Here is a 22,524-nt window from a genome sequence, read left to right as displayed (position 1 = left end):
GCATGAATCTTCCCCTAAAATTGTATACATTTGTACCTACACTTACAAGAATAGTCTGCAAAGAAAGAGGTTAGTCTTTACTACTGTGTCCCACCTTTGGCATTCATCATGCAGGGTTAAGTTTTTTCTTTCTATTTTTAGTTGAACTAACATTCTTACTAAATATACAGTGGGCTCTTTCTTCCACATTTGCAAACACAGCATCTTGTAACTGCTGCAGAAAAATCAATACTTCCCTAGCAGGCTGTTCTGTGTGCATAAATATAAAACTCCAGCAACCCAAGAAGCAGGTGTCCTAAATACTTCAAAACAAGACCATGTGGCTGACAATTAGAGATGGGGAAAGTATACTAAATCTGCAGTTGAAAGAGAAATCATTTAAATGAAGTTTGGTTTGCTGTTGCCATACACGCTTCAAGATTTTGCTTTGCCAATTGGGGAGGAATTAAATTTTCTATGGTGGAGAGCCTGTTCAGATTTGCACAGATTCTGTGTTTTCAGTGTGTTTTCAGCAAGTGAGGCTATCCTCATACATTCCTGCATGATGATATAAATGTAGGTGTGGCTTCTTTACTGCCAATAGAAAATCAGGCTACAAAATGTCATGTATGGACTTTGTTGGGGTTGTGATTGAAAGAAAGCAACTGGAAATGACATGTTTTAGGACAATCAGAAATTTCAATATAGGCTGGATTTTAGATTAATTTAAGGAATTATTGTTTGCCTTGTTAGGCATGATAAAGGCATTGTGATTCTGTATTTATGAAATGTCCTACCTGTGAAAGATGCTTACTGGTGTGTGTACAAGTAAAACAATATGATATCTCAGACTTGCCTTAAAATACGCTAGAGAAAAAAATAGTTGGGGCAATAGGTGAAACAGGATCGGCAAAATTGTTGGTAATTATTGAAGCTAGATGATGGGTACGTGGGGATCTGTTTTAGTATTCTTTATAGTTTTGTATACATGTGAGATTTTTCATAGAAAAAATTTTTAAGAGAAGAAAATAGGGTTGTAAAATGTCTATAAATGGAAAAGATTTTGAAAAAAGAGATTCAAAAATACTCAAGCAAATGGTGGTAAATAAAATAAGTGCATGTTGATGATGTTCTTTGTTAGAGAGGCCAAAAGATGTCAGGCTCAGGAAAGATTAAAAACAAAGATCGTAATGTAGCTGCCTTGAATCTCATTCCACCAAGGCAGCCATGGGAAAACTATCCGGGCTGGCAGGAAATTCCATTGTATTTTGTGCTCCTTGCCTCTCCCATCCCCCTTTACCCCACGTACCAAAAGCTCTGCAAAAGTTTGGTGACTTCACACAGTGTCAAGGTGGCAGGGAGGCCCTCCTGGTTATTAGCCACATGCCAAGATGGCCTTTTTCCTGTGTGCGTGGTCCCTTCAGTCCATGGCTCTGCTGGGGCACAGCATCTGTGGCTAGACTCTGAAGCCCTACGCCATCTCCCAGGGCAGGGTCACAGAACAGGTGTAAGGCTGGCTAATCTCAGGACTTGCCAGCCTTCATCTCTACAAGAATCTCCTTCTCCCTTTTCCCTTTCTTCCTCTCCCTTGCCACGACATCTTGAATAAGGATTGAGTGGGTTTAGGCTTTTACAAATGATAGTAAGAGTGATTGAGTTCACATTGCTTCTCCTTTCTGCCCTGACGAAAGTAACTGAAGAAAGGAATTGCCAATGCTGGCTGCTAGTTACCTGCTTGATATATGTATGTTGGGAGAATAGGGGAATACAGGGAGAAGACCATGAGTTGATGGTTCTGTGTATTGTGCTACAGTGACTTTGTTGATCTTGAAATTATTCATTCTTTTGGAGGAAAATATCCAAGGTTAGATTCATAAGGAAGTTTCTTTTGATGAATAAGAAGGAGATGTTCTTGCTCTGATGAGGAAAACTAAGCAGTCCCTTGGGAAAGATTAAATATTACCTGGGTCAAAAATGAAAATAGGAGGGGCCAGCCCCATGGCCGAGTGGTTAAGTTCATGCACTCCGCTTTGGCAGCCCGGGGTTTTGCCAGTTCGGATCCCGGGTGCGGACATGGCACTGCTCGGTAGGCCATGCTGAGGCCGCATCCCACACAGAACAACCAGGGCCACTCACAAGTAGGCTATACGACTATGTGCTGGGGGGGCTTTGGGGAGAAGAAGAAGAAGAAAAAGAAAAAAAGGTTGGCAACAGTTGTTAGCTCAGGTGCCAATCTTTAAAAAAAAAAAAAAGTAAAGATAGGAAAGAAAAAGTCAAGTTATTCCTCACATACATGAGTGTGGATAAGTAATTTAGAGAGGATGAGAAACAAATTACTTCTGATGAATCCTCAGAGAGGAAAGGACTGTGTGACTTCAGTGATATAAAGGGACTTTCAGCTGGGCAGGGGCCTGCGAGCGTGTCCTGCTAAGCTCCCATGGCATTGAGAAAAAGGGGTGGGGCCACCTTCTGAAGAACGGCGGAAATATCCCACGGCACTTCCAGTCACAAAAACCAGTGACTTCACAAACACCCATCGCTGGTTTGCCCATCGCTGACTCATCCATCATTTTTTTCCTCTTTCCAAATTCTTTCTTTCATATTCTTTTTTCTTTAAAAATCCCTCTAAAGTCAATAGAAATTTAAACTGTCTGTTTGCACCCTGGATTTATATATGTCCAAGCTCTGTGGCTACCTTAATGCCTTCGAGTACAAAAAATGAAATAGAGAAAATGATAATTAATGTGAAGGTATATAACTCTGAAATTGGCAAGTAAGCCTGAAAGGTATGATTTTGTTCATATTCACCCCTTACTACAAAAGATCAAAGGTAGAAAAGAGGACAAGGGGGAAATTATCCTCTTCCATGAAGCCAGCCATCTTCTGCTCAGCTTTCCAACTTGTGCTGTGGGTTTTATTTATTTATTTTTTTATTTTTTATTTTTTTCCCAAAGATTGGCGCCTGGGCTAACAACTGTTGCCAGTCTTTGTTTTTTTTCTTCCTGCTTTATCTCCCCAAACCCCCCGTGTACACGGTTGCGTATCTGAGTTGCATGTCCTTCTAGTTGTGGGATGTGGGACGCCGCCTCAACGTGGCCTGATGAGTGGTGCCATGTCCGTGCCCAGGATGTGAACCCTGGGCCGCCACATCGGAGCACGTGAACTTAACCACTCGGCCAAGGAGCCGGCCCCTCTGTGGGTTTTAAATAGATAGTTTCAGTATCATATGCTTTCATCCATGATGTTGAAGGTTAGTTCTTGAGAAATAGTGCATTTTCCGTAGCATACAGTATTCTCACCATAAAAAGAGAAACTCTTTGAGATTTAACATAGATGATGAGGGTAGTGGACTAAACTCAACACTCATCTGCTTGATGAAATCATCTGTGCCCACCTCACCCTCTACCATCCTTTCCTCTGAATTATCAGCGCCATACCTTTGAGTACTTGCTAATATACCATTTTGAGTTCACTGTTATTACATTGTAGTCTTTTCAGAAAATTGTTATATGTTTTTTGGACCACCATTTACATTTTTATTTAGGCCGTGTGTTTATTAGGTAAAAACACACTAGGAAAATTATAAAATACAGATAGGAACCATCTTTTTTATGTATAAAAATCACCTGTGATCCTCTACCCAGAGATAACCACTGTGGTTAACATTAGCAGATATAATCTTCTAGACTATCATATTTGTCTATATAGATGTTTTAAATGGAAGATGTTGTGCCTTTAAATACTGTATCATATCTCGCTTTTTCAGTTAATTATATTGAAAACTTTGCCTGTTATCCTTCTTCAACCTCATTTTTAATGGCTGCATAAGAGTTTTAACGTGTGAATGTACAATGGTATACATAACCAATTCCTGATGATTTAAGAAATTTTTACTTGTATCATATGGCTTTTTTTAACTGTTAAAAAAGTAAATCTCTAGTGTTTTAATAAAAAATGATGGAGAAATGTTAATTAACACATGGAAATTTACTGTTTATGTATCTGCTTAGGGAAAAATTTTTTTACTTTGGAAGACAACTGTAACTGAATATACTTGTAGCAATAGTTTTAAATAAATTTTATAATATTAATTTTCTAAAATCTTATTAAGACTAAATATACTGAAATACAAATATTTTATTCCATTTAGGAGAACACAAGCTTCACTTCATCCCTGCCCTGATTGGTCCCTTCCTAGAAGTGACCTTGATACCCCAGCCGGATCTCCGGAATGTCATGATTCCTATTTTTCATGATATGATGGACTGGGAGCAGAGGCGGAGCGGAAATTTTAAACAGGTAGGTGGATGTGCTCCTCAGAGCAGCTGGAAGAGTTTCAGTTCTCCTCAAGCATATCTGAGCTCCCAGATTCAACTCTGAGTTGGGAAATGAGCACCGAACCAGCCGTCAAGAGACCCAGATTCCAGCCTGGCCTGCCCACTCCCAAGCCATGTGGCCTTGGATACCTCTCTAGTCCGATGTTCCCCTGAGCTTCTGGGGAAGCCCTGAAAAACCATTTTATTCCCTTTCAGCTAAAAAATTCTGTGATTTCCCAGGTCTATGTTTAAGAACTGGCAGAGATGTATTTTGCTTCCAGTTGGACACAACACAGAGGAATCAGGTTAATGATTCTTGCAATCATTGAGCTCTCAGTGGTCTGCACATTATATTTGGTGAATGGCTTAGCTTTGAGCATTTGATGCACAGTATGTTTTATTGTTCTTTGCTTGAAGCATCAAGAATTCATTTAAAGGGAAAGCAGTAGAAATTCTTGGAAAGGAAAGTCTGAGAAGATGAGCCTATCATTTCTCATTAACATAGGTTCTAATAACTCTACACTAGTCTTGGAGAGACAGATGTTCTTATCACACAACCAGATCTCCTAAGATATCAGCTGCTTTTGCTATGCCAAGTCACTCATGATGGAGGTAGTAGTCCTACTGTCTGTTCACAGTCACTGCACTAACCTAACCTGTGTGAAGGGTTTGGCCCTCCTTCATGTTTCACCAGATAAAGCCTTTCTCAACTCTTAGGAGTGGTGTCAACTGTGTGAGCAAGCTGAATCATACAGCGAACCCTCATATTGCCAAAAGCGTGGCATTTCACCTGTACCAATATGGACATTTCTTTTCAAGAAAGCTAGTAGGTGAATGAAAGGCTATTTTAAAATTATATTGGAAGGGGATCCACTTTCCTTCCCTTCTGTCTTTATCCTTTTATTGAAATTTGATTCAAAGGAATAATTGGGCTTAGTCCGTTGACAAAATCAAATATCCCCCCAACTCCTAGTTGTTTAACTCTCTCTGGCCATGCAGAGGTTTTTCATTTTCTGTATTCCGCTGCCTCAGGTAGATGAAGGGATATTTCTGCCTTCCTGATAGTCAAGTCCTAAAGGATTTATGTTCTTGAAAATATAAATGTTTTGACTACAGTTTACAGGAAATATGTCCTTTCTCTCTCATACTGTTTATTGCTACCTTAGAATATTTCTATGGATCTACCATCTGTACATGGATAGGACAAGTTCTCAACTTTAGCAGAGATTTAGTGCAACCTCAAAATTGTTTTGAGAAAGAAAATAGATATAAAACACATCAAAGATTTAAATTAATGTTTGTGGATGTTCTTATATAGGGATTAAAAAAAAAAAAGAAATAGGACTTGCCAGTTTTTATAGCTCCTAAAAGAGAATTCAAACGTTTAAGCTGGGCTGCAAGCATTTGTGTTTGAATCAACAAATAGATAGATGTCTTTGGCAGCAGCAAGTGCCACCCTGCTGGGAGTTTGAAGTCATGTTGCTCCATCTAAATTAGCCCCCTACAATTCCAAGGGGGTGTCTACTATTAACCACAGCTGATAATGTCACTTTCACAAAATTTACTGTGGCTTTTCCCCTTGCAGATATAAATATGTTTCAGTTTGCCTAGAAATCCTACTTGTGAAGGGGAGGAAAGAGTAATATTTGGGCATGTTTCAGGTGGAAGCCAAGCTAATTGACAAACTGGATAGCCTGATGTCAGAAGGCAAAGGTGATGAAACATACCGCGAGCTCTTCAACAGTATGTGAGTAATATGTTTATCTCAGGTCAATTCTATTCAGGGGATTTGGTGTCATTGCTTAGCAGCTGAGAGCTACAAAGCCAGCTTGGGTCTCACAGGAGTGCTTTGTCTTTGTGGAGTGTGAAATAAAGGATAATTGCCTAACTCTGGTGAATGGATCTTATTGTTTTGATGGTTAGGCATGTCTCCTTATTTTAATCTCTGATTAGGACAGGTCACATGTGTTACGTAACAAATCCTGCTCTTTTCATGCCTAAGAATTTTAAAACTGGGGCTGCAAGATAATGATTTTAAGGAAGGTTATGAGTGGAAGAAGAAAAAGAGGTGTGCAGTGCTTTCCTAAGTAAGATATCCTTGGCTGATTTGTTGGGAAAAGTAACCTAGTTTGCATCTGTTCTTCAACACTTGATTTAATTCATCAATACTGATCACTCACTCTATTATTAATTGCTTTCTAAATGTTTCTTATTAGAACATCACAGAAGCAAATCATTTGTAGTAACTTCTGTGATTTGGATTTGTATGGAGGATATAGAAATACTGGAATGCTGTAAAGGGACTTTGAGGTTGTCCTTACCAATAGAATGTGATCACAGTCACAGGATGAATTGCCTGTACCAAGTATTCAGCCACTGTGTGAAATGGCCAGAGAGGACATGTGAGAATGTTTTAGTGCTCAGGATTTTAATTCTAACACTTGTTTTCTCTACAGCTTTCTATGGATCTTAGTCATTTTCAAACCTAATATTTATAAGTGTTTTTTTTTAAGGAAGAGCTAGCTCAGTGTGCTTGGAAATGTTTGCATTTCTTTCAGAAGTGCAAAAATAATTCAGCAATACATTTTTCTGTTACAAAATATACTTTTACTTGTATTTATGCCCAAGTATCACCTAAAGCTAAATATTAATGCTGTTGAACTGATAGCCAATGCAAAATTCTGTAATTCATTTTATGATCATTAATTTTAAAAAGTAGATACATTACCATATAAGTTTGAAAAATGTTATTAGTGGCTGATAGATTTCAACCTGCCTGATTCAAAATCATTCTTCAAGCTTTTAAGAAAATTATATTGAAAGGAAAAGCCAAGAGGGGTATACAGATTTCTTGTGGTCGTGAGTGATGAAATACATTCTTTGTATTGAATCCTGAAAAACACCATTTTCTTCTGATACTGTAATTAAATTGGAACTTTTAATAATTATTCACCAAGCCCTCATTCATTCTAGCATGCAAAGCGTCTGTCTTTCATGACAGCTGGAGTTTAGCAAGAATTCTGATTAAAACCTCATCCAATATAATAAATTGCTTTTGAAGACTGCTCTCATTTCAGTGACTAGTTCTTGGTTTGAACAAAGAACTAAAATGAGAAAGCACTCAGTGAAATGAATCTCTTGAGAGTTGTGATTAATTATTTATAATAAATTCACAAGATTAATAAATACTCACATAGTTCTATAGTGCCTCTTATCTACTTTAATAAAGGCCTTATAGCATGAATTTGGATTGCTTGTATATAAATATGACATTGAAATAGAAGATGTACCTTGACGTTAGAATCAAACCAACGATTAAAATATTAAGCCTCTGTCCTTAGGACTATTTTAAGGTGCCTGATTCATCAATGGAAATTTTTATTCTTTTGTTGATTTTTTAGCGTATTACTAGAAATGTTACTATAAATATTTTTCTTTCATGCTTTTATGAGCAGCATATTGGGAATAAGTAAAATCTAAAGTAATAATTAAATATCATTACTACCTGGGCTCAGAAAAGAAAATAAAAACCTAACTATATTTCAGGAAACAATAAAATGCTTTTTTGGCAATGGAAATCCCAGTGAATTAGTGTAATCACAGTGAGTCACTGTGCACGTTATGAATTCGGAACACATGCTGTTATGGTACAGATTCTCATTTGTCCTCTGTAATTCATGTCTAAAACTTAAAATTTGTTCAGAGGTTGAAAGTACCTCGTTGCTTGCCGAAAATGTGGTTCTTTGCCAAAATGGTCTCCTTAGAATGAGACTTCAAATTTGTATAGTACCTTCCTTTCTAAGAACTTCTTTCCCTAACCCCTAACATTGTCTTCGTTTACCCATACTACATCTTTTTGAAATAAGTAGGAGTCAGGATTTATTATTTTTGATAATGCTGGAATTGTGTACCATGGACGCCAATGTGACATATCCAGAATAGAGCCTCAGGACTGAATTCTGCGTCCCCTGGCTCCGCTTGATTTACTGATTTGGCTTTATTTATTGAGCACCTCTCTGTGCCAGGGACTCTTCCAGAGCTGAGGATGCTGTAGAGACTGTGCTGTAGGAGCACACAGTAGGGGTATCTACAGCCTTGGGGGCTTTGAAGGGGCTTTCCAGAAGAGGTAACATCCAGTTCAGTTCTTTCCCTAGTCCTTTACTCTGCTTCCTCATGTGTTGCTCTAAATAATTCAATAAGACTCCAAATCATTTCAAAGATCTTTATTTAGTGATTACATTTAATTATAGTTTGGAGACAGAGGATTAACTATGTGACACCTACTTTAGGTATAAGACTCCAAATCATTTCAAAGATCTTTATTTAGTGATTACATTTAATTATAGTTTGGAGACAGAGGATTAACTATGTGACACCTACTTTAGGTATCTAACTCTTTGGGTTGTTTAAGAAGAGCGTGCACAGACACAGGTGTTTTATATAAGAGTGATAGCCTCAACACAATCCTGTTATGATACAGAGAAAGGTAAATTGGGGGTCAAATCCCACCCCTCCATTTTCTTTCATAGACTAAAAGCCTGATGAACAATACGTCGTCCTGCAGAGCCATTGTTTATCCTGCTCCCTGATGTTAGGGAGTCCCATTGCCTATCAATTAGCAATAAGAAATCACCTTTTACTGTTATTAAATTAGTTCCCTGTATACTCAATGTGGGCACCTGGGCATGATTATAGGCCAAATGAAAATGTCCAAACATCCAACCACCTAAATCAAACAAGTTATCTAGAAAGACTCCTGTTTTTGCTGATGCCTCCCCTTCTCAGATTGTATCAGGTAAACTGCGAAAGCAAGCTTCCCAACAGAAAGAACAAGCCTGGCTGAGAAAGCAGATGAATCAGCTTCTAGACTTGGTCCTAACATTTGGGTCTTGAGTTAGTCAAGGAAATAGGCCCTGCAGAGCTTTGCGTCTTCTTACCGGAGGATTATGTAGCTGATTTCTTACAGCATCAGGAGGCTGTGCAAATTAATGAAACTCATGCCCATAAAAGAAGTCTCCATATATTTTTAGAATTATTGCTTAACTTGAGTTCTTTGTTTTTCAGCCTCTAAAGTGTATGAGGTATGAGTGGGCTGTCACATGGGGAAATTTTTACATCATCCTGCATTGCTTTGGCAGGCAGATTTTCATTTGAGTACTTGGTTCAATACCAATTTGGCATTTCAGCTTGAAACAGGTGTTATTCGGAGGTTTTGAAAAAGAAAACACATTTTAAACAAACTAGGAGACCTTTCCCTGGGGGATTGATCAGGGAAAGCTCCATCCCTTCATATGCTACTTCTCCTCCCACCCCCAATCTAGGAAACGGTTCAGAATAAACCAGAAAAGTAAATGATCAGGGATGGATGGGCAACAGATGAGGAGACAAGACAGAAGGCTGGGCACTGGAATGGCAAAGCAAGAAGAAGAAGGGAGAAAAATTGGGAGAGGACATAGCCACAGACCAAAACAAAGCTGTGACAAAATAGCTTTTTTCTTTAGTGTTTCTTTTTCCACTAGGGAAAATATATGGTAGGCTTAGATTGTACTTGTAAGAAATATTTTCTCTCTCTGTTATTCCTGAAACCAAGATGAAAGGGAAACAAGATTTGAGACAGAAGTGATGATCATTCGACTTGGAGGGGTAGGGAAGTACCCTCATATTGCCATGCTTGTGTTCTTACTTTTATCTTTTCGGGAAAGGTCAGTCATAAAAGCTTTGCCAAGTATATCGTTAATTTGCTGAGAGGTGGGAGTGAAAGTAAAACAGATCCTAATTATTCTGATTGTTATTATTTTGTGTTTACATAGTACCTCTGCTCTAAGGTGCATAAGACTAGGGGAAATGTAGGAGGAGAGATGTGGTTCAGTACTTGTTATCAATCTGCTGTAACAACCACATAGAAAATGCTCTGTGATTAATGACAAAATGAATGAAACTGTTGAGCGAGTGCACAGATAGTACAATATGTATTGAGTGGGCAAATGTTAAGTGAAAGGAAAAAACGCAAAACGTCATACCGTCTGTACCAGGATTTTCCTGTAGCAGTTGCATTGCAGTAAAATTGCTTGGATGAAGATGCACTCCACTGAGAGGTAGGAAAATATTTTATGTGAATAAAGCAAGATCTTACTTAAAAGTAAACTTAGAGGCACTCCTGTTTTTGCTTTTTGCAGTGTTATTTGATGTGGTAAGGCGCAAGCTTCTGTTAGTGTAAGAGAGAAGCTAGGAAAAAATGTCTTTGAGCTGAGAGGTGCTTGTATATTTTGAAAGTATGATTCTATGCATGTGTTCATGTTTTATGACTTGGATAATCTGAAAATCAATTTGCTTTGTCAATGCTTCCTGGATTAGAATTCCACTATTTGGTCCCTATCCTAGGTAAGACATTGTTTGCAAATTGTGCTACTTGTGAGATGTTGCAGTGGTTGCTAAGGCATTTAAGGTACTGATGAAAGTATAATGGTTGTCATGGTGACTGATAAAAATAAATGTTGAAAATGCCCTGGGTTCTTTCTTTTCCAGTCTACTGAAGAAAATTGAGCGGGAAACATGGAGGGAAAGTGGCGTTTCATTAATTGCCACTGTAACTCGACTAATGGAGAGATTGTTAGATTACAGGTAAGCTGAGTCCCACATTTTCCAGATATGCTGTGCTCCACTTAGAAAATCAGACTTAGAATAGAATCACCCTTCCACTTGAGTTAATCCCTAAAGAACTGATCATCAGACCATGGAACCTTGTGCAATAAGAGAATGGACTTCTAACTAGTTGGTTCAGAGGATTTTTTTCCCTTTTTTTTTCCTGTTTTGTTTTGGTTGACAGTTCTTCTAAAGTCTTAGTGAATTGGGAGGGTTCTCAGAGTCCCATTATGAAAGGAATCTTTTTTTGGTGTTTATACTCACCCACTAGAACCAGTAGATCCATCGATTTTAGGGTGAAGACAGTGTAACAGAAAATTGTACAACCATGCTGCTTTCTTATAAAAGGGGAGGAGACTGATACACTGTTACCTTTCAGAGACATAATTTTTTAAAATTTTTTACTTATCTAAACTGTTAAAACAGTTCGCCCCACTTAAATGCATGGTGTTTGTTTTATTTTAAGAATGAAACCCTCATTCTCATTGTTGATGGCCAAGCTTACTGGCTACTTCTCACCCCACTGTAGGAGGTATACAATAACACACCTTCAGTCCTCTTTCTCCTGAGCCTTCTGTCTATTGAGAGGAAGCACAATCCACCTGGAAGTGAAATTCTCAGCAGAAACTGGTGCTCAGGAGTGTCTGACCTCCCAACCTCACCTGAGATCATGAGATTATGCAGCCTGGGGCAGTTCCTCTAGTCTGCTGAGTCTTTATCTGAACAGCAGCTTGCAAATTGCCTCTTGTACCCTGACAGTACTTTTTGGACAAACTGTGTTTGCCCCTAGGAACGAAGTTCTGAGTTCTGACTGTTGCTTTTTGTTTTTAGGGACTGCATGAAAATGGGAGAGGTAGATGGCAAAAAGATTGGCTGCACAGTTAGCCTCCTGGTTAGTAAACTACTCCCCTTTGCCTCCTTGTATCCTAACATTTGTTTGTTTTCACAGAAGTACTATGTTTTGCTTGCTTTTAATCCACGGTGTCTTTTTTTTTACCTGGATGTTTCATGGAAGAGGTTAGAAGTGTTTTTAGAAGAAGCATAGAGAGCTTCAGGTTGAATTAAATGCCAGAAAATGCTCGGCTCCGAACACTGCAGAATGCACCCGTTGCGTTCCCGCAGCTCTGATGGCGGACCTCTGTAAGATCCAGAGTGATGCCCTCCCTTCTCCTCTTGCATCGCTTTACCCTCCTGGAGTCTATTGCTCTCCTAGGAAAAAGCATGATGTCCCCGGATCTTTTTACTTCTGTGTAGACAGTCTCTTTCTGTCCTTCTTATATTCATTCTACATTCTAATAAATATTAGTGATCTCTTCTTTTGTGAACAAATGACAGCTGTCTAACACACTAATTTTTACTTTCCATCTTCTTTACAAAATAAATCCAGTACACCACTATTCTTAAAGCTTGGATTATAACTAGGATGACCATATAACTTATCACTCAAACAGGACATTCTTGAGAGTAAGATTAAATATTATGTGAGGATATTAGGCTAAACCAGAACTGTCCTAGGAAAACCAAATTAAAATGTCTCATAACTAACTATTAAATAGAATGATATTCTCACTACAGAGCAAAAGAATGACCATACATCTAGACATTCATTTTTCATAGTTTAGTATAGGGTAAATTGTTGCTGTTGATAATTTACCTTAATCAGATTTGAAATACAGGACTATGTGACTGCTTCTAGTTCTAAGTTTGTACATATCATGCTTTCTTTTTCTTGTTTTGCAGAATAGATGAAACCTCACCATCTATTGTAGGCCCTTATACAGATATTCTTGTTCTTACTCTGAGCGTTTGAATTTCTCACATGCCTTATTGTTCTCTATTTGCACCTTGAAGTTTTGTTTGCCCCCACTCTGATTCTGTCTTGTCTTAGCTCCTTGGTTTCAGTCTCTTTGTTTTGTTTTGTTTTGTTTTGTTTATTCCTTCAAAGATCAGGACTTCTGCTTTCTTAGGACCGTCTTTTTATCTCTTTTCCTAATTCATTTTCTCACTGCACTGTTCTTCATGTCTGAGTATATGACTATCTCCTTCTTTACCACACCCACCACTTCTTCCACATTTTGAATTTGTTACATCTCCACCTCCAATACCAGTCACTAGAAATAGTGAGACCTGAGCATCTTCTGTAAGGCCACATCTTATTGTGCACTTTCTTCCTTAATTTTTGTCACCAAACCCAACAGTAACTTCTAGGCCAACAGGCCAAACTCACTGGGTCAGCCCACTTACCTTTCCTTTTAGCATACATTTCTAATCTTGAGCGTAGACATTCCTACTTTTATATTTCCTATCTGTATTTCCCCAGTTTTTTGCCAACCTTTCACCATGGTCAGGATCCTCAGCCTGAGCTTCTTCCACCTCTCTTATATATCAGTGTTTCGGGAGAAAAACCAACGGCTCTAGAAGCTTTAGATCCTCTCAGTTTGTCTCCTTAATCCTGGCTCTACCCCAGCTCCAGGCACAAAGTCTCATAAATAACTTCAAAGGAAAGCCTTCACCTTTTTCCAGAAGAATCTTCTTCCATTGTCTCCATCTTGTTTCACAGTGCCCTCTGTTTGGAGGTAAATAAATAAATGTAGACCCCAGGTTCATTTCCTCAGTTGGTACAACAGAAGAGATCATTTCCTTGCATGAAAGAATTAATACTCTGCCCTACATGTGTTTACTCTAGTCTCCCAGTAAGAAGAAGCCAGAGACTTAATAAGATCGGTGGCCCCATCAGTATTCACTTGAGACACAGAATGTATCCCGCTAGCTTTGCAGTGACCAAGAATAGTCCTTACAGAAAATGTTAATGTTTGAAAGCTGTTCTAGTTTCAAACTAGCACGAGAATATTTATTATTAAAGAACCAAATATAAAACTTTGAAACTCATCTTTTTAGCTTCTACTCCATACGGAAAGTTCTTGATATTTTCTGGCAGCAAAATAGTTCTCTTCATCTATATTCACTTCCTCTTAGAGATTTTTCTTCTCTTTGGAAAGATCAATTCCAGATTGTCTTCAGGAGAGTTCTGGCTTTCTTTACAAGATTGGAGTTAACCGTAGTGTCAAATTGGTAAAAATGCATAATCGTTGACATGATTCACAGTAGGAAATGTAATTATTGTTTTGTCCTTTGTGTCACAAGTCTTGCCAGACATATGAGAAAGATTCTCATGTGACAACTGAAGAGATCTTTTTTTTGAGGAGGATTATTCATTTATAGATTGATTCTTTATTTTGTTGTCAAAGAAAGCTGCATCTTACAAGAAAGCTATTAGAGCAAATCATCCTTTAATAATGTAAAAACCTGCTGTGGGCTTGTTAGACTTGTGTTTATGGTACAACAATTCTTGCTAATTAAAATGATTTTGGTTATAATAAGAGAGATGTGACTAGCATTATTTACTTAGCTTTTAAAAGAACTCCAAGTTCTTCAGGAGGCAAGAGGGGAAGGGAGGGGATAATGGCATAAATTGGAAAAAAATATTTTTTATGATGCTTTGAACTAAATGTCAGTGTTTCAAGGTTAGAAGAGTCCTCATATTGATGAGTGGACACCTGTTAGGTAGTGAGCAAAAAGTACATTTAACAGAAGGCCCTCAGTCTTGAAACCCAAGTGCAATTTAAGCAGCCACATTGACGAGTTTAGTCCCTTACCAAATCCTTGTCTACTACTCAGTTTCAGAAATTTTTGGAGTTCCTGGCCGTTCCCCCTTAGAAAAACCTATCCCTCCTTCAGATCAGCATATTTATCCCCTCTCATCCCTTCTCTGCATACCAGGTAGCATCAGTGAAAACAACAATAGCAACAATAATGATAGTTTTGATGGCTTAAGCAGAGATTTCATAATGGACAATGATCTGCTCGCTGAAAGTACCTCATTTAGAGTCTCACAGCATCATGCTTTTGCTGTAAACCGACTTCATATACATTTGCTCTTACGTTTACTAAGTTCGCTGAGGACTAATGTACTTTCTAATGTGGTGAAGGAGTAGGTGGGGATGCTTATAAGTGTACCTTAAAATGCCCACATAATGTGTCCAGGTAAGTCGAAGCTGAGATTTTGATAACTAATGTTAAAACATTTTAGAGAAGGTTAGTAAGATCCAGATACTTTTTTTAAATAAACAAATAAAATATTTTTAATAAGCATGCCTCCATAACAATAATTTGAGATAAATCTCTTGTTATTAATCCTTTTATGTTTTGGACATAAACTGGAAACCTTTAAACTCCAACACAAGTAAGAAACTCAGAATATCACCTTAACAATAAGACACATTTTTGTTTACCCTCTTTCATGTGATTCTTCAGGGAAAAAAATGCTTTTGCATTATTTTTACTCATCCTTATTATATATCATGGAGACTTTTTTTCTTTAGAGCAAAACATGTTTGAAGTTTGAAATTAAAGAAACTATCCTTTGAATATCATTGATCAAACTTAGTAAACAGGGTAATCTCTTATGTAGTTTTAATATTTTTTAGTGGAAAAGGCTGATTGTCTATTGGCAGTAAAACTAACAAAAAATAATAGAGAGTAACAAAAGAAATGTGAATCAGTGGTAATAACGCCCCAAGAGTTACCAGCTTATCCAATAATTACTAGGTAATGTTTAACACAGACAATGTTGAATTAAAAATATGTCACTGGGCGGGGCTGGCCCGGTGGCTCAGCGGTTAAGTTCACACATTCTGCTTCTCGGCAGCTCAGGGTTCGCTGGTTCGGATCCCGGGTGTGGACATGGCACCGCTTGGCACACCATGCTGTGGTAGGCATCCCACATATAAAGTAAAGGAAGATGGGCACGGATGTTAGCTCAGGGCCAGGCTTCCTCAGCAAAAAAGAGGAGGACTGGCAGTGGTTAGCTCAGGGCTAATCTTCCTCAAAAAAAAATGTCACTGGGCCTCCTTACTTAATTTTTTAAAGACATTTATATGGAAAAATGCATTTGTTCTCTTGGTTCAAGACATGAAATTTCAGCAGGGTAAAAGGCAGCTATTTGCAGGCCTGACTGTTGAGGAACTATCCATACTGTCCTTTTTTTTTTACAGAACTTCTACAAGACTGAATTGAACAAGGAAGAGATGTATATACGCTACATCCACAAACTGTACGATCTACACCTCAAAGCACAGAATTTCACAGGTGACTTTGTCTTTGGGCTCAGGTTGGGGGAAGTGGGCTGGACACTGGTGTATTAAACATGGTAACTCCTTTGCTTTTTATGATTAGAGCTGAGGACTCAAGCATTTTTACTTTAAACTGGAAATTTATTTTTAGTTGGATTTATGTTTCCAAGTATTCCATTTTCACTTATGTATTGGCTTTTTTACTTCATCTCTTTGCATGGTTTTTTAGAGATTGCTTTTGGGGTTATAAAATACATACCTAACTTTTCAGTCTGCCTAGAGTTAGTATCTTACCACTTCAAGTTAAATATAGGAGTTATATACAAGTTAGCCCCTTTGTCCTCCCCACTTTATGTTAGTTGTCGTGTGTGTTACATCTTCATACATTGAAAACCCCATCGGATAATATCATATTTTTTTAATTTTAACAGTCATACCTATTTTAAAGAGGATAAAAATAGTCTTATATTTACTCAGATATTTACCATTTCTATTGCTCTTTCTTCATTCACGAAGTTCTAAATTTCCCTCTATTATCATTTTCATTCAACCTAAAAAACTTTAGTATTTCTTTTAAAGCAGATCAAATGGTTGAAGAATTCTCTTAGTTTTGCTTCATCTGAGAATGTCTTGATTTTACCTTCCTCCCTGAAGGATATGTTCGTTGGATATAGAATTCTAGGTGGACAGTTCTTTTGCTTCAGTACTTTAAAAATGTTCTTTTATGGTCTTCCGGCCTCCGTGGTTTCTTTCTTTTTTTTTTTTTTTAAGACTGGCACCTGGGCTAACAAGTGTTGCCAATCTTTTTCTTTTTTTTTCTGCTTTATCTCCCCAAACCCCCCCTGTACACAGTTGTATATCTTAGTTGCACGTCCTTCTAGTTGTGGGATGTGGGACGCCACCTCAACATGGCCTGACGAGCGGTGCCATGTCTGCGCCAGGATCCGAACCCTGGGCCACCGCAGCGGAGTGGGTGAACTTAACCACTCGGCCACGGAGCCGGCCCCAGCTCCGTGGTTTCTGATGGGAGATCCACAGTCATTTAAATTGTTTACCTGTATGTAATGCGTAATTTTCTCTGGTTGCTTTTAAGACCTTATCTTTGATTTTCAGCAGTTTGATTATGATATTTATGGGCATGGTTTTCTTTAAGTTTATTCTGTGTAGGTTCACTGAGCTACTTGAATCTTTAAATTTGCTTCCTTCACCAAATTTGGGAAGTTTTCAGGCATTATTTTCTTAAATATACTTTCTGCACCAATCCTACTTTTGGGACTCCAGTGATGTAAACGTTAGGCCTTTTGGTATTGTTCCATAAACTCCTGCAGCTCGGTTCATTTTTCATTTTTCAGTTTTTCTTCTTTCTGTTGTTCAGACTGGATAATTTCTATTGATCTGTTTTCAAGTCCATTGACTCTACTCCATCATTTATATTCAGCTATTGAGTTCCTCCAGTGAAATTTTTATTTTTGTTATTGTATTATTCAGTTGTAACATTTTCATTTGGCCTTTTTTTTTATAGCTTCAATTTCTTTGCAGGGAACTTCTCTCTTTCTGTTCAAGAGTGTTCACTTTTACTTCAAGGAGCATGGTTATAATGGCTGCTTCATAGTATTTGCCTATAATTCCAACATCTGAATCGTCTTGGGGTTGACGTCTGCTCATTGCTTTGTCCCTTTGAGATTTATTTAGTTTTCCTGGTTCTTTGAAGGTCAAGTAATTTTGGGTTGTATGCTGGACATTCTGAATATTGTATTATGAGACTCTGAGTTCTATTAAAATTTTTGCACAATGTTGACTTTTTAATTTTAGCAACAGTCAGTCCAGTTAAATTCAAACCTCAAGTCCTGAACCACCTTCTGAAGGTTGTGATTCTAATGTCAGTTTAGTTTTCAAAGCCTTTGCACTACTATTTTGGTCTTTTCTGCATGTGTGTCACCCAGGGAGAGTCTGAGACCTAGACAGTGATCTATACCATAGTTCATTTCTCAAAACCTTTGTTATGTTGATTCTGGTTTGTTCTATACATGTACAGCTTGGAAGTGAGCTCAGGACATCATACACAGAATTTTAAAATCCCTTTCTCCATCTCCCTCCTCTCTGTGATCTTCCTCACTCTTCCCATCTCCCGGGGGCTCCTTTTTCTAGCCCTCTTGCTTGATCAGAGTGAAAGTACTCAAAGCCAAGGCTTGGTCCTCTCCACACTATGATGCACTCCCTACACTTAGTCTTCCTGGGGCCCAAGCAGTGAAAGTAAAAAGCCTGCGGAAGCTGCTGCCGCCACTGTGATTGCCCCCAGTGTCACCACGACAGGTTTGCAGTTATGTTCCTGGGGCTCAGAGTGGACCAGAAGCATTGAAAGCACTCCATCTCACAGGAGGGCCTCTTCCCTGACTAGAGGAGCTTCTCTTGGAGCTTTTTCTTTCTGTTCCCATCTGTAGTTCCAGGAGACAGGGTAGGCTAACTCAGGAGATATGAGAGGCAAAAAAGAAAAACAGGGAACTCTCCACTGTGTGGTCATTCTTTGAGTATTGATTTTCCTACTCTGTCTGCCTTTTCTTTCTTACTTTTCAGAATCCTACAACAGTTGCATTATGTATTCTGTCTAGAGTTTTTACTTGTAATCACTGGGAAAGATACTATAGAATGTTCTTACGACACCATAACCAGAACAAGAACCCTTTAACTGGATTTAGGAACCGCAAATCTTAGTCTTTTGACACACTCTTCTTCCAAGGAATTGAATCATAGCCCCCAAAGACTAACGGAATTCTTCTGAAGTAGCGCTTATGTTCCCAGCATTTAAATATGCCTCTAGCTGCGGTTCCACTTTATCAATTAACAGCATCACTGTTTACTCAGCCTGGAGACCTTGATGTTTTCTTTGATGTCTCTCTTCTTCCCCTCCCTCAGGTGTTCTCTTCAGGAGGTTCTATTGAGTTTACTTCTTAAAAGTCTCTCAAAACCCTTTCCTTTTCATTGTTCCCACTTTCACTGCCTCAGGTCTTCAGCATCTCTCACCTGGACTGCTTCCTAACTATCACCAGAGTTATTCTCGAGAGCAGGGGTCAGCAGACTGCAAGCTGCAGACCGGCCACCTGATTTTGTAAAGAAAGTTTTATTAGAACTCAGCCACACCCACTATTTACATATTGTCTATGGCTGCTTTTGTTGTGCAATGGCAGAATTGAGTAGTTGCAATAAAGACCATATGACCTGCAAGCCTAAATTGTTTACTGTCTGGCCATTTAAGAAAATTTGCCAACCCCTTCTCTAGGTATAACTCTGTTGTCAATTCACGTCTTTACAAAATAAAGCTCAAACTCTTAATTTGAGGTCCATCATAATTGAACCAACACGTATCTATTCAGACTCATCTTACCACTTGTACTACACTCCTTCTTTTCATGCATCATTACACTGCTTCTTTATCATCTTTTCCATGAAGTCTTCATCTTCCTGGGGTTCTCTTTTTCTTTCCCTCACCAACTCCATGCCCCCCACCTCTCTCCCAGGGGCCGAGTGATGTTTCCAACTCGTTTCCCATTGCATTTTTTTTGGATTTCTATTAAAACACATATCACATTATTTTTATTTATAGTTATATAAGGTGTGTGTTTGTGTACGTAGGTAGGTAGGTAGATAGATCGACTGATTGATCAATTGAGTTATCCATCTGCAGTTAAAGGGTGAATTCCTTGAGGACAGAGATAATGTTTTCTTCTTAGTCTTCTGGGTTCTTAGAATAGCACCTAGTAATGTGAGATTTGAATAAATGCATCACTAATAAATATAGTCCGTTAAATTTTAACACCTGGAGAGCAGATTTTTCTCCTTCAATGTTGGTAATTTCTGCATAACTAAGGAGGCCCCCGTGTCTCGTGTCTCTTCACACAGATGTGCTGATAGTTTTGATTAAGTAGACTAAGATTTTGGAGCTGATGATGTTGTCTGAGAGTTTAAATGGTAATTTTTAAGTGATTAGTAGCCAAATTTTGAGAGAAATAGTGAAACTAGTTTTTATATCTGTGAAAACAACCTAGTAGACTTGTTTTATTTTAAAGGCCATGAAGTAAGAAAGGAGAGAACGAACTGAGGACAAGCTCTTCCAAATATGTAACAGATATATTTTGGTTCTCTGAAACAAAGTCCAAATCTGTCTGATTATATTTTGGAAATGGGTAAATCTTTTTTCTTTGATTTGTTTATTCAACTTGCAGTTTTTATGTCCCCCCAAGTCATAAGAAATAAGTCCTTTTCCCATATAACATTTTATTCATCTCTCTCCTGTCCTCATTTTTGTCTGTCCTTGAAGAAAATGAAATTGATGGAAGAACTTTTCTATCTTTATAGAATTCTGTTTAAATGAGTTAACTCTTTCCAGCCTTTTGTGACAGTGCCTCCATTCCTAATTCATCTCCACTCTTCTCCTATGTTATTTCTTTTGCATGTTGTTGTCCTCACTGTATACTTCTCAAAATGGTGGAATGAGATGGCCCATGTTTAGTTATGTGGTGATGCCTTTTGTTCAGAATTGTAAATACTTTTTAAAAGACTGTTGGAAATTTTGGATGTGATTCATTCTTCCCTTTTCGATACATAATATTGTCCTCTAAAGATGCAGAAAAATAAATTTACAGCATATTGCAATAACAATCTACAGTTTGCTAGTATGTTCAAAAATCAGCATCAGTACTCTGCTATGTTGTTCACATCTCAAAGGTATATAGGTTTTCTTTAATGAAAATTTTCTACAGCTTCCTTTACATACACCATTTGCTGCAGATAGACATCATCATTTTTCTGAATCAAATTCTGAAACAGGTGTAATTTGTTTTCACACCTTTCTCATGTCACCATTTGGTCATTTGTCAGCTTCCTCTGATGGCCTGCCAGTGCCTTGTTTTCCCAGACTTCCCAGAGGCAACTGACTCACACCTGACCTTCCAGTCATCCCCTGGTCCTTCCCAGGGCAAGTGTAATTTGGAAAGCAGTTTAAGGCCTAGAAACCCTTCACTGCCCCCCTTTTTTCCTCCATATTTTTTATTCTGGAAAAATATATGTAACATAAAATTTACCATCTTAATCATTTTTAAGTGTACAGTTCAGTGGCATGAAGTACATTCACATTGTTGTGCAACCATCACCACCATCTGTCCCCAGAACTTTTTCATCTGCCGTGTACCCATTAAACAATAACTTCCCATTTTCCCTTCTCTCAGTCCCTGTCAACCACCTTTCTGCTTTCTGTGTCTGTGAATTTGACTTTCACTGTCCCCTAAGTCACTCTGTGTGGGCAGCTGCCAGCTTCAGCTGTGAAAGGGCTTCCCTCCGTCCTCCTCATCCTGTTCACTGTGCAATTGTTAGTCTCAAGGATAGTTTTCAAGTGCTCAGGTGCTGGGGGAAACACAAAAGAAATTTTGAGAGACAAAGATGATAATTCCTGAGCTGTACCATTAAGGGAAAATAGGAGTTATTCGGCATTTAAGGGGGAAAGACTTGAAAGAACAGGATGTGAGGGCTTGTAGGCATGAGTCTGCATGGTCAGTGAGGGGAACTATGGTTTGTTCAGATGGCAGGAGCAAAGAGTGTGGACGGAAGAACAAATGCATGCATGAGGTTTTCTTAGACACCTGGCATTTATGATAAGGACATGTGGGGAATTAAAGATCAGGAAATCATCTCAGGAGGCCTCAGAGAAAACCAGAAGGCTATTCACATACAGCTCAGATCTGATGATCTGGTTGTTATTATCTTTTTTTGTCCTATCAGAAGCTGTCTTCCGTGGCCACCTACATTGTGGTGATTCAGCTGACTTTCTGCATCCACCAATTAACTGACCCCCTTTAGCAATACTCTCTCTGTCCACCTCACATTTAATCTGCACGAGAAAGAGTTCACCTAGTGCCCATTGCAATAGAAAGCACCTCTGTCCCTGTTGGGCAGCTGTCTTATAGCTGGCTGCCTCTGGATCGGGCTGCATCTTGTCTCATTCAGCCAAAGCTGATGATGGGGTCAAGGAGCTCCAACTCTGGAGTGTGGAGAGACAGTGGAGGGCTCCTTCTTATCCTACTACGTGGTGGGACAATGGGAAAATGTGAGTGGAGAGACCAGATCATAGGCACCTTCTCTATCACTTTAGGAAACCTAAATTTATCCTGTTAGCTGCTGGGAGCCATTGGCTGGTTTTAATTAGGGGAGCGACATGATTATTTGCATTGAAGAAAGATCGTATTGGTTACAGCGTGCAAACTGAATAGAGGGGGGAAGAGAATGCTGGTGGGTTATGAAAGCTTTTGCTCAACAACCACTGAAGCTGGGAGGTTGAGCTCACCAAAGGTAACTAAAGGGAAGAAAGTCTAGAGCCTTTGCCTCATGGGACTTCTACACTTAAGAGGTAAGAGAACAGTGATAGGGACACAGGCTTTTCTTATTACAACTATACTTTATGCATT

At 38.6% G+C, this 22,524-nt stretch overlaps 1 protein-coding gene across 4 annotated transcripts in view; it reads left to right on the top strand.

Moving 5' to 3' along the window:
- Nucleotides 1-22,524, top strand: part of DOCK4 (dedicator of cytokinesis 4) — a 432,596-nt gene that overhangs the window by 369,480 nt on the left and 40,592 nt on the right. For all 4 annotated transcript variants that reach the window (XM_046670233.1, XM_046670234.1, XM_046670231.1 and 1 more), the window contains exons 31-35: nt 4,130-4,278; nt 5,957-6,042; nt 10,821-10,916; nt 11,769-11,829; nt 15,992-16,085. In XM_046670233.1, the coding sequence (XP_046526189.1) occupies nt 4,130-4,278; nt 5,957-6,042; nt 10,821-10,916; nt 11,769-11,829; nt 15,992-16,085 (486 nt within the window). The remainder of the gene's footprint in view (nt 1-4,129; nt 4,279-5,956; nt 6,043-10,820; nt 10,917-11,768; nt 11,830-15,991; nt 16,086-22,524) is intronic.

This window comes from Equus quagga, chromosome 8, assembly GCF_021613505.1.
Source record: "Equus quagga isolate Etosha38 chromosome 8, UCLA_HA_Equagga_1.0, whole genome shotgun sequence".
NCBI classification, from domain to species: Eukaryota; Metazoa; Chordata; class Mammalia; order Perissodactyla; family Equidae; genus Equus; species Equus quagga.
This window is presented reverse-complemented; position numbering and strand designations above follow the sequence as displayed.